General features: G+C 44.5%; 1 protein-coding gene across 1 annotated transcript in view; it reads right to left on the bottom strand.

Moving 5' to 3' along the window:
• Positions 1-12,608, bottom strand: part of LMNB2 (lamin B2) — a 57,709-nt gene that overhangs the window by 14,721 nt on the left and 30,380 nt on the right. The window contains exons 7-9 of the mRNA XM_044305632.1: positions 12,290-12,510; positions 5,825-6,134; positions 2,315-2,422 (exon numbers count right to left, since the gene is read on the bottom strand). Coding sequence (XP_044161567.1) covers positions 2,315-2,422; positions 5,825-6,134; positions 12,290-12,510 — 639 coding nt within the window. The remainder of the gene's footprint in view (positions 1-2,314; positions 2,423-5,824; positions 6,135-12,289; positions 12,511-12,608) is intronic.

A 12,608-nucleotide genomic window follows, 5' to 3' on the forward strand; every position in this document is an offset into this window, starting at 1 on the left:
CAAAACTACAACTCCCAGCATGCCTGGATAGCTTACAGCTGTTAGAATTTGTATTATGGCGAGAAAAAAAACTGCTAAGTAAAGAAAAACGAGTGGCCATCATTACTTTAGGAAATGAAGGTCAGTCAGTCTGAAAAATTGGGAAAACTTTGAAAGTGTCCCCAAGTGCAGTCACAAAAACCATCAAGCGCTACAAAGAAACTGGCTCACATGCGGACCACCCCAGGAAAGGAAGACCAAGAGTCACCTCTGCTGCGGAGTTCTAGCAGCAGACATCTCTAGAACAACTGTTAAGAGGAGACTCTGAATCACGCCTTCATGGTAGAATATCTGCTAGGAAACCACTGCTAAGGACAGGCAACAAGCAGAAGAGACTTGTTTGGGCTAAAGAACACAAGCAATGGACATTAGACCAATAGAAATCTGTGCTTTGGTCTGACGAGTCCAAATTTGAGATCTTTGGTTCCAACCACCGTGTCTTTGTGCGACGCAGAAAAGGTGAACGGATGGACTCTACATGCCTGGTTCCCACCGTGAAGCATGGAGGAGGTGGTGTGATGGTGCTTTGCTGGTGACACTGTTGGGGATTTATTCAAAATTGAAGGCATACTGAACCAGCATGGCTACCACAGCATCTTGCAGCGGCATGCTATTGCATCCGGTTTGCGTTTAGTTGGACCATCATTTATTTTTTAACAGGACAATGACCCCAAACACACCTCCAGGCTGTGTAAGGGCTATTTGACCATGAAGGAGAGTGATGGGGCGCTACACCAGATGACCTGGCCTCCACAGTCACCGGACCTGAACCCAATCGAGATGGTTTGGGGTGAGCTGGCCCGCAGAGTGAAGGCAATAGGGCCAATAAGTGCTAAGCATCTCTGGGAACTCCTTCAAGACTGTTGTCAGACCATTTCAGGTGACTACCTCTTGAAGCTCATCAAGAGAATGCCAAGAGTGTGCAAAGCAGTAATCAAAGCAAAAGGTGGCTACTTTGTTGAACCTAGAATATGACATATTTTCAGTTGTTTCACACTTTTTTATGTATATAATTCCACATGTGTTAATTCATAGTTTTGATGCCTTCAGTGTGAATCTACAATTTTCATAGTCATGAAAATAAAGAAAACTCTCTGAATGAGAAGGTGTCCAAACTTTTGGTCTGTACTGTACATCTTGCCTTGCCCTATCAGTTGAGGGGATGGAGGAACTGGCAGATGAAGCAGTAGGCGCAAGAGTGCACAGAGAGGCTTGGGACCGTCTTCAGCGCACCGAACTTCTATTTTGCAAATATATTTTTGTATGCAAGTACTTTTTGTCCAGCATGGATCGCTATGTGAAAGGTATCATTACATTCAACTGAGCTACCACTACAATGCATTCTGCCTGATGTAACAGAATTTCATGGTTACAGGTTTCTATTTAATTCAGGTTGTATTTGTAAAGTGTGAAAACTGCTCTTACTGTGAAATGATTAAATATGCATTTATCTAGAAAAGAAAGTATATTTTTGATGTTGGACTGTGGGAAAGACAAGTAAATATGCAGCTTCAATGTTCACACAGTGGAAATACAGGTTAGAGAAAAAATAAAATGAAGCATGCATTTTTGCTTTAAAACCTGGCCATAGAATTTGCCCCATTCAATACAAATATGGTTAATCCACCATGGTTTCCACGCACAAACCAGGCAAGAAATAGCGAGTAAATTATCTTTTTACTGCAACACAGAATTGAATTCCGGTTGTGGAAAAAAGTACCAATGCCATGAAAAACAGGCAAATATTGAAGGCAGTTGACAAGTTTACACACGACACTCTTTCACACGAACACGACGGATTGGCTCCGGATGCGTTCAGCGAAACAAACACAATTTTGTAAGCAAGTACAGTCCGTTTTGTGTGCATTTGCGTTAAATATTTTCGGTGCAGGTGCAATGCGGTTTTCACGCGCATGATAAAAAAACTGAAGGTTTACAAACAACATCTTTTAGTAACCATCAGTGAAAAACGCATCACATCTGCACTTGCTTCCAGATGCAATGCGTTTTTCACTGAAGCCCCATTCATTTTTATGGAGCCAGAACTGGGGCAGGGCGGGGGGGGGGGGGGGGGGGGGGGGGGGGGGAGGGAACACTCATGTACACATACCCATTGAAATGAATGGGTCAGGATTCAATGGGGGGTGCTATGCGTTCACGCATTGCAACCGCGCGGAAAACTCACTTGTGTGAAAGGGGCCTTAGAGTTTCAGCGAGATATATGAATTTAGAAATTTTACCTATTCCACTCCAGAGCCATACAAAGATTACTCACCTTAACAGACTGCCCTGCTTTCAGCACATATTTGGCTGTGAATTTATATACTATTTCTTCTTGGTTTCCAATGCTCAACTTAAGTCTCCAGCTGCCTAGAGCTTGATCCTGAAAGGAAAGTGTAAAACATTTATTCATACATGCAAATCCAGTCTGTGCAAGGTAAGCTCTGTGCATACTGTCCTCACATCCAGTCCATCGGGATCTGCTGCTTGACGAGCATAGACTGCAGTATTAGAAAACAGACCTGACGGGCATTGAAGAAAATTACCTACTGTTTAAATCTCATTTTATGTTAAATACTTTTTGTGGAATTATGGTATTTTCCAAGTCATCATCTATATTTAATAAAACCCTAGAACCATGCAGCTTTTGCACTGACCAATTGGCCCAATATATCAAGACTCCCTGTTCTGTACAGATAATGTGATGGCTACTGAAAAATAGTCTTACAATGACAGATAATCACCCTTTGTATAGATAAAACAGGATCCATCACACACAATAGGTGACATCTCCCGACCTGCAGGTCACACAACATTTCTAGAAAACTCTCCTATAGAAATCAATGTGTCCTCCTGTCCATTGAGTCTATGACCCATGTGGCTGCTCTAAAATAACAGGAAGCCTTAACGTATTTCAGGCCTAGTGGTCAGTGCAAAAACTGCATCATTTGAGTTTTTTTAATTTATTTTTATCGATAACACTGAAAATTAAAACAAAATCTGTATAATATAAAAAATACTATTTATAGGGAACCTGTCACCTCCCAAATCCATTCTAAGCCGCCAGCAGTACCTGCGTGTAGCCAGCGTGTTTCTGATGATACTGAAAACGTTGTTTTATCCCACACATGATTGAAGTCAGGGGGCAGCGGCCTCCTTGCTTCAAGTCACGGTAACCACGCCCCCTTCCCTGTGACTGACAGCCAGCTGTTTAGCTGGCTTTTCCGAGCTCGCTGCATAAGCGCTGTCAGTGAGCTGCACCTACTCTCTGAATACTCTGCCCTGGAATACTAGGTCAATTTACAACTTCTCCACATTCAAACGTGCCTTAAAAACACATCTTTTCAGGCAGGCTTATCAAGCTACCTAAACTGACTATTCCCTGAGTAAACCTTTCCCACACCAACTCCTCTGGCCTGAACTCGATCCTCTAACAGTCCTAAACCCGAAGCAGATTGGCCAGCATCACTCCTGTCAGTTCAATAATGGCTAAAATCCTACTTATCACAATCAATTACCTTATGTGTCACCCCCAATTCCTCATAGATTGTAAGCTCTTGCGAGCAGGGCCCTGACTCCTAGTGTTTCAGTTGTATATTAGCCAGTTACTTTTGTTTTTTACATCAACCCTATGAATTTGTAAAGCGCTGCAGAATATGGCGGCGCTATATAAATAAATATTATTATTATTATTATTATTATAAGCGCTGTCAATCACAGCGAAGGGGACGTGGTTTCTGTGACTTGAAGCAAGGATGCCGCTGCCTCCCTGACTTCAATCATGTGTGGAGAAGCGCGTCGGGCAGGGGATAAAACAATGTTTCCAGTACTTTTGCGGCATCTGCCTTCAGGAAGAAAGACATCATCAGAAACACACTGCTGGCGGCTTGGGATGGTTTTGGGAGGTGACAGGTTCCCTTTAAACAATAGGTCATTTTCTGATGATGCACTCCCCAAGCCAATGGTGATGCAACAAAATGTATTACAATAAGCAGAGATCCAGGGCATACACTATTTTTAGACAATAAATCCAGACATAACAGACAACCTTTTGGCTGTATAGACCTTTTTTCAAGTTGTATCTGGAATTAAAAATTTAAAACAGGAACTGGGAAAGCATCCCACAGTGGTGCAGTCTGTTTACTTCCAGATGTAACTTGAAAAAGGTCTGTACGACCAAAACATTGTCGTCATTTATATCAGGATTTATTAGACAAAAAAGCTGGCTACACCAGGAGAACATACGTTGCTTTGTTAACTGCATACATGAAAACTGCTGTATACTGAACAAAGGACCATTGTATAATCTCTAATAAAAAGGGTGTGCCCCAGATCTCTGCTTGTTGTATACGGTGCATCAAAGGATCCTTCCAGAGGCACCCCATGTATAACAGAGCGCGGGAGGATTTATTGTTATAAGCCAAAGCTGTCACCACAACAAAGCCATGAAACCTATTTGAATCCAGCCTCATAACGTGGGGATCCACAAAACTCATAGAGCCCATGGAATCTGAGGGTACATGAAGGGTTTCTTAAGACTCTTTAAATGAACATTACATACACGAAAATCTGCATTATAGCTACTGCTAAGGTAATCTCGTGGCACCTTTCTGATTTCTCTCACTTTCAGGGAGTTGTTCGAGACCCTGGGCCTCACTCACAAATACTAATCAAACATGTTGCAGCTTTCATTTTCACAGAGCAAAATGTGATCAAGTAGTCATCTGATCAGTTGCTGTAAGCACAGATCACTGCAAACATTGAAGCCAGTCAGGATGAGCTCAATACAGGAGGCAGAGCATGCCGTATGTAATTGCTCCCTCATTTCAATAAGTATCATGTAATAGGACATATCCACCTGCAGTGGATGGGCGTTTTGTAGCTGAACACTCAAAAAGGGAACGTGGTGTCTGAGCCGCAGGCAGCATGTTATATAGAGCAGATGTAGCTGAGTAGATTGATATATACGATTCAGTAAGTTATACTTTATTACTTTAAAGGGGGTTATCCCATCATAATGATCACTGTTAAATCTGTTAATCATTTGACAGTGATCATTTTTGTAAATATACTTTATTAACAAATTCCCACAGATTAGGATAAAATTCATCCCCACTTACCTTATTGTTGTGACTCGGTCTCCCCTGGTTACGACCACCGCTCTTCTCCAAAATCCCGATGGTTGCGCTTGCCCAGAAGACTCCTTTTCTCCCGGCCGGGCCGCTCGCTGTCCTGAAAGCGCACGCTGCCGCGCATGCGCGACGGTGACTTCTTCCCGGCCAGAATAGTACAGAGCTGCGAACGCGCACGCCGGCTCGGTGCACGTTCAGTCCAGCGTGCGGCGCGGCCGGGAGAAGACTTCAATCAAGATGAAGCCCGCCCCAGCCAGAATCCAGGAAGTGAACAAGCGGTGGCAGCAGGTAAGTATAAAAACGCAAAGTGGTATAACCCCTTTAAATTCCTGCTCATTCTTGTCAGTCAGTCCCATCAGTGATTGACAGCCTTCTCTCTGACTGTGTATACACAGATAGCTGTCAATCACTGATAGCACCACCACCATGACTTCAAAGACCAGAATAAGGCTACTTTCACACCAGCGCTTTTTGCAGATCCGTCAGGAATTTAAATGTATAAATGACAAGTTTTCCCACAAAACTATATATCATTCTGCTCAGCTGCTCCCGCTTTATAACCCGCTGCCTGTAGCTTACATTGCATTTCCATGGTGACAGATCATCTAACCCTGATATTTACAGAAGTAAGAACATCATGAGACAATAATTACCTCATCAGAACTATTTTTTAGATGAACAAACTTTCCGTCCTGGTCAATCTCCTCTATAGTGACGCTACCAGTTGCAGTAGCCTGTTGTGACATATGGAACTTGCTACTACTGCTTCGTTCCCCAGCGCTGCTTGAACCACGAGGCAGTCTAGCCCAGCTAGCAGAAGACTGAACATTGCTGATTTCCTCACTTTCTCCGGTTTCCATGCGTTTTCTTTTACTGCGAGACTGGCGAGTGGTAGCAGAGCTGCTGCTTGAAGTAGCTCGAGATACTGTGACATGAGACTGTGGGCTTGGTGACAATTTCAACCTTTAAAGCATTTAAGACAGTTATTCAATGAATAAGAATCTTATTTTCACATTTATAGAGGCTAAACAACAATACTCCTGCAAAATCGGGTTTGTCACCTTCCTGTCTCTACCATCTTAAACAAGTAATAGTTTAAAGAGGTATTCCTCAACTTCTAAAGTGATGGCATATCATTAGGATATGTCATCACTTCATGAATGGTGGAGGTCTGACCTCTGAGAATCTGGAGCATGAAGGGGATTGCAGTGCTCATTTAGATCTATGCTCCTTCACTGGTTTTCTTTGCACAGCCAGGAGACTGCACCCAGCCCAATCGCTTGACCCCATATGCTAATGATATACCATCACTTTACTAGATGGGAAAATCTCTTTTACAACTGGCTGAGAAATGGATGATTTTACTGAAAACTGAAGGGATCTATTGTAGTCAATGGAGTCTGTGCAACTTTGTGTCAGTTATGTGCGGAATCCGGAACTTATAAGTGATCAGAACAATGGAAATTACTAGTGGTGATGTGAACTCACACAAAGGGTCATTTTGGTGACCTAACCTATTTAAAAAAAAAATAATCAAAACTACAAGCTTACTGTACTGTATCATCCCTAACCTGATGTATTTCACCTTCCAATGGATCCCCTGTGCCTTTTTCTGCAACCTGTTCGCTCTTGATGCAATCCTACATCACATGGGTCAGCAACCTCTGGCACTCCAGCTGTTATGAAACTACCACTCCCAGCATGCTCCATTCACTTCTATGGGAGTTCTGAGAACAGCCAAGCAAGTGTGAATGCTGGGAGTCGTAGTTTCACCACAGCTGGGGTGCCGAAGGTTCCTGATCCCTGCTATATCATTTTAAAAACGGTCATGGCCGCGGTGCCAGAAACAGGGTCCTGAAACTACAATTCCTATAATCCTTTACTGCACTGCTGTGGTTGGATGTGTTCATGAGCACCTCTGTTCAGTCACTGGCTGCTAGGAGTGCTGTGTGACATGCACATCACAGTAATTCCCCTGCATCCCAATGACTGTAGAGTTGGCGAGCTCATTCATTTCCCACTGTCCAGATAAGATGAACATGAATGTGTGTGTCAGTGCGTGTTCACATCGCTGTGCTGAGACTTGTTCCAGCAAGAGAGAAAGAAACTGCACATGTTCGACCATAGCTTGACAAGAGACTACAGGTCGTAGCTGGAAAACTAAACCAGTTAGTACTTATCTAGGAGATCCCCTCTGATTATCCTAGCCTGGCTCTATTTACTGGCTGCAGCAGTCACGTCAATCACTGGCCCCAGCAGTGCACCAAAGAGTTGTGACGTCACCACTGCAGCCAGGTAAATAGGGTCCAGCCGGTGCAGGATTTGCCAGGTAAGTACTTACCAGTCCTTTAGTGCAGGCAATCCCAAAGGTTATCTAGTTTTTTCATGAATCCGAAACACCCCTTCAAGTATCATTTATTGAAAACCTGTTATTTACTTCAATTTAAAAAGGTAATCAACAGTTCTGAGCATGAAAAACTGTCAAAAGCACTGTTTAGTGTTTGGGGGTCAAACATAACTTTATAGACTGCTTTATTATCTGCAGTAGTGTCAAATGAACTTTTATTCTGCTGGGTACCGCTCTGGAAAAATGAGATTACACTTACAAGTAATCTGTTTTCTTTGAGCCTACGACAGCACCCATGGAAAGACCACCTCTTACTCCTCAGGACAGGAAACCGCTTTAAAAGAGGGACCATCCCCTCCATCTCCAGTCCTTTTCTAAGAACTAAGACACAAGATAATATTTATTTATTTTTTTGGGAAGGGAATTAGCCGGGTGCAGTCATAGGCTCAAAGAAAACCGATTACTGGTAAGTGTAATCTCATTTTCCCTCCTCACCTATGACAGCACCACGACCCCCCCACCCCCCTTTTTGTTTGACCTGGTGTTAAAGAGGTCTATTTCCGGGACTCCCCATAAGGCTGAAGTCCTGTTGAAAAAACCCTGATCTAGGGACCATTCGCCTTGGCATAGATGAAGACTGCTGAGGAAATATGCTTCTACAGTACGTTGTCTACCCCTTTTAGATGCACAGCAGAAAGATCAATGAGAATCCACCTCTAGTTTGACAATCTGGTGGCTTAGGGCCATCAGACTCGGAGCTCTGGTACCACCCTGTCTGTTGATATGGGCAACTGCTGTCATGTTGTCCAAGTAGATCCTGACATTTCTGCCCTTGATCATCGGAAGAATCTAAGTCAACATTAGCCTGATTGCATTCAGTTCTCAGAAATTTTGAGACTGGGCACAGGAACCGAAGTCTCTGGTCACCTGCAAAAGCAGAGACTCTACATCGGCGCTCCACCCTACGGGGGTTGCATCCGTGGTCAAAGAGAGGACTGCATCTCTGTGCCAGGGAACACCCTTCTGTAGATTTTGCAGATTCATCCACCACTCAAGGAAAAACAACGTCTGGGATGATCGCTGAAACTCCTGATCCAGAGAGAGTCTGCCTGTCCCAAACCTCCAGAATCTGAAGCTGTATGGGCCTTGAGTGGTACTGGGCCCATTCCACTCCTGGAATTGCAGCAGCCATGAGTCCCAGTACTGACATGGCCTCCCTCAGGGAAACTATCTGCCGAGAAAGAAGGTTCTGAATTTTTGAAGAGATTAGCAGAGCCTTGTGTAAGGGAAACAGACACCTCTGAGATCTTGAATCTAGGATCATCCCCCAAAAACTGCATCTTTGACTTTGGTGCAAACTGGACTTTTCTATGTTTATCTCCCAATCTAGCTTGTCCAGAACCACTCAACCAGGTAATCTGTTCTTCCAAGATGTGATCTGAATGGGCGAGGAGAAGAAAATCGTCTAGATAGGGAATGATCACTAAGCCATTTTCCCTCACATGAGCCATCATCTCCGCAATGATCTTAGTAAAAAACCCTTGGGGCCCGAGACAGTCCGAAGGGAAAGGCCTAAAACTGAGCATGCTGAATTCCGTTCTCTAGGTCACAGTGTTTCCCAACCAGTGTGCCTCCAGCTGTTGCAAAACTACAACTCCCAGCATGCCTGGACAGCCTTTGGCTGTGCGGGCATGCTGGGAGTTGTAGTTTTGCAACAGCTGGAGGCACACTGGAGGCCTTATCAAGAAGATTCTAAAACCGGGCCAAATAAGAATTCCCCACCACTGAATGGCACAAAGGTTAGCTTTTGAGCTAGCGTCACCGTTCCAGCTCTTCAACCAGATCGCTCTACGGGCAGAATTGGATAAAGCGGAAGCACTGGCCGATAATCTTAGGGAGTCCGCTGAATCATCAGCCATAAAATCTAGGGCAGGCATGGCCAACCTGCGGCTCTCCAGCTGTTGTAAAACTACAACTCCCACCATGCCCTGCTGTAGGCTGATAGCTGTAGACTGTCCAGGCATGATGGGAGTTGTAGTTTTGCAACAGCCGGAGAGCCTCAGGTTGGCCATCCCTGATCTAGGGCATTATGAAAAGTAGGAAAAGAAGATAACTGCTCTCTAGGGGTACCCCCTTAAGGCTCCATTATCCGGAATGGGTGCAGACCCATTCATTCTCTATGGGGCAGGAATGGATGCAGACATCAGTGTGATAGCCGCATCTGCATTTCCGGAGTGCAGCCCCGAACTTCCGGTCCGCGGCTCTGGAAAATATATAATTAGAACATGTCCTACGGGGGGGTGCTGGCCGGGTGTATTGCGGATCCGTAATACACTACGGACGAGTGAATGGACCCTTAATGTGATCCTCCAACTCCTTCATCCATGCTTTAAGGGATCTTAAATGGCAGTTGTAAAGGCCGCCGCCAAGGCTTCCCAATTTTCTGATGGGCAGCAAATATAACTGCGCTAAGCAAGTTTTAGGTAAAAAAAATAAATACATTTTTCCTAATTTCCCTGGTTCTCTTCTGGCCCTTTGTTTACCTGCAATAACTGCAACCCTGAGTCTGTGCTGCTGAAGGGGTTAAGAATACAGGAAAAAAGCAGACAGAAGCAGCCGGCATTGGCCAGCACAGTGAGGTATTGTGTACAGACTCATCTGATCGCTCAGGCTTGTACAAGAATCATCAGAGCAGGGAAAGAAACTGACATCACAGGTCATGTGACCCTCAGTGAAGTCTGAGAAAGAAGCAACTACAGATGCAGAAAGTGCATGTTAAAGCTGTTACATTTGGTTAGAAACATCTAAAGAACAAAAAAAATAAAATAACTGGGACAACCCCTTTAAATAAATGTCTGCCCTTCTAGCCATTAGGTCATTTAAAGAACCCATAGCCTCAAAAGAGGTACTCGCTTCCTCATCAAAGGGGTATTTACGCTTAACAGAGGAGGGTATGAAAAACTTCCTATCATGCTTTTTTCCCATTCTTTAGCAAGACTTTTCTTCTCTTAGGGGCCCAGACCTTCAAACAGAGTCCTGAATAGACTGTAGTGGCATTTTGTCATGTAAACCCATAGTACCTCTTACTACTTTTACTAAGGAATTAATGTTCTCTGTATAAAAAAGCGGCTTCATCAGAGGAGTCATTTGATGAAAGACATTTTCCCTCTTCCTCCAATCCAGAAAGCACATCACTGTCGCTAGAGAAGGGATATGATGCAGCTGCAGAGGTACTAGGGCGGCTTTTTAGCAGACCACTAGCCGACTCCTTAACCTCCTCCTGGATCATCTGCTTGATGCTGCCCATCAGAGACTGATATTCCTCCTCCTTTAACTTGCTCACACAAGCTTGGCAAAGGGGCTTTGCCCAAGCAGGGGGTAGCTTCTTTTTACATATAGCACAACCCTTGTCTTTGCATCTGGAGACCTTCCTAGACTCCTTAGACACCTAGATACAGAAGATGACCCCCATGAGTAATCAGAAATATGCACATAGGTGGATCACCCCTCTTACCCCACCGCGGTACAGGCGTATCATTGGCGTTTTCAGTGGCTTCTGCGAGCTGAGACTGCTCTATGTTCAGACATTGAATCTTCTCAGTGGAGGAACTGCCTGCTTCTTCACCAGTGAGGCAGTTGAGCCCTGGGGCACACACACTGGCTCCCCCTACTTCCGGCTTACAGCTGAGCTTCCCTCTACTGCCCCACCCCCCTTAGAACAGGAAACAGAACTGGAGGTGAAAAGGGTGGTCCCTCTTTTAAAGCGGTTTCTGGTTCCCGTTTCCTGTCCTGATCAGTAGGAGGTGGTATCTCCATGGGTGCTGTCATAGGCGAGGGGGAGCAGCACCCACAGAATAAAAATTAATTTACACTTATGTATATAATATAGGTCTGATATATAAAGGTACGTTTTGTTCTGCTCTCCCAGACCCCTAACGACTGCTGTCAGCAGTTATGCATGTTCATTACTGCTCAGACTCCCTTTAAAGGGCTTCTGTCAAACCCACTAAACCTTTATTTTTTTTTTGCTTACTTATAATCCCTACACTGCGATTTATGCCTACATCATCTAATTAATCATTTTGGTCCAGTAAATTTTGTTTAAAACATGCTTTTAAAATATGCAAATTACCTTGCTACCAGCTGGTAGCAGCCGCATCCTCCGATCCTAAAGACGCCCCCTCCACATTGTGATTGACAGGGCCAGGGAACGGAATCGTTCTCTGCTGGCCCTGCCTGTTTGCATTCACAATCTGGCGCCTGCGCCGCGGCCCTACCTGTCTTCAATCGGCGCAGGCGCACTGAGAAGCGGCGCTCCATCCTCAATGCGCCGGGTGTAGATGTGACGTCATCGGCGCAGGCGCATTGAGGATGGAGCGGCCGCCTCTCAGTGCGCCTGCGCCGATTGAAGACAGGTTCGGCCGCAGCGCAGGCGCCAGATTTTGAATGCAAACCGGCAGGGCCAGCAGAGAACGATTCTGTTCCCTGGCCCTGTCAATCACAATGCGGAGGGGGCATCTTTAGGATCGGAGGATGCGGCTGCTACCAGCAAGTAGCCGCCCTACTTGCTGGTAGCAAGGTAATTTGCATATTTTAAAAGCATGTTTTAAAGCAAAATATACTGGACCAAAATGATTAATTAGATTATGTAGGCATAAATCGCAGTTTAGGGATTATAAGTAAGCAAAAAAAAAAAAAAAAAAAGGTTTAGTGGGGTGACAGAAGCCCTTTAAGATACAAAACAGTGTACTCACAAAGTATTCATAGTTACCTCTCCTCTTCTCCTTCCAACAACTTGCGGTATGCATTTATCTCCATATCAAGGGCATACTTCACATCTAGCAATTCTTGATATTCTGTCAGCTGCCTCTGTATATGGTCTCTCATGGCTGCAAGTTCTTTATCCTTATGGTCCAAAAGTTTGCGGTATTTGTCGCGTTCATTGGACAGCAATTCCTCCAGCTCACGGACACGAGCCTCTGATGCATTTAACTGAAATGCAGAACAAAACAAAAATTTAATTTTGTTAAGTTTTTCTTCACTTGTTCTGAAGGTTCCACCTGTACAAATACAACAGAAGTTCCTTGTTA

This window comes from Bufo gargarizans, chromosome 1 (assembly GCF_014858855.1).
Source record: "Bufo gargarizans isolate SCDJY-AF-19 chromosome 1, ASM1485885v1, whole genome shotgun sequence".
NCBI classification, from domain to species: domain Eukaryota; kingdom Metazoa; phylum Chordata; class Amphibia; order Anura; family Bufonidae; genus Bufo; species Bufo gargarizans.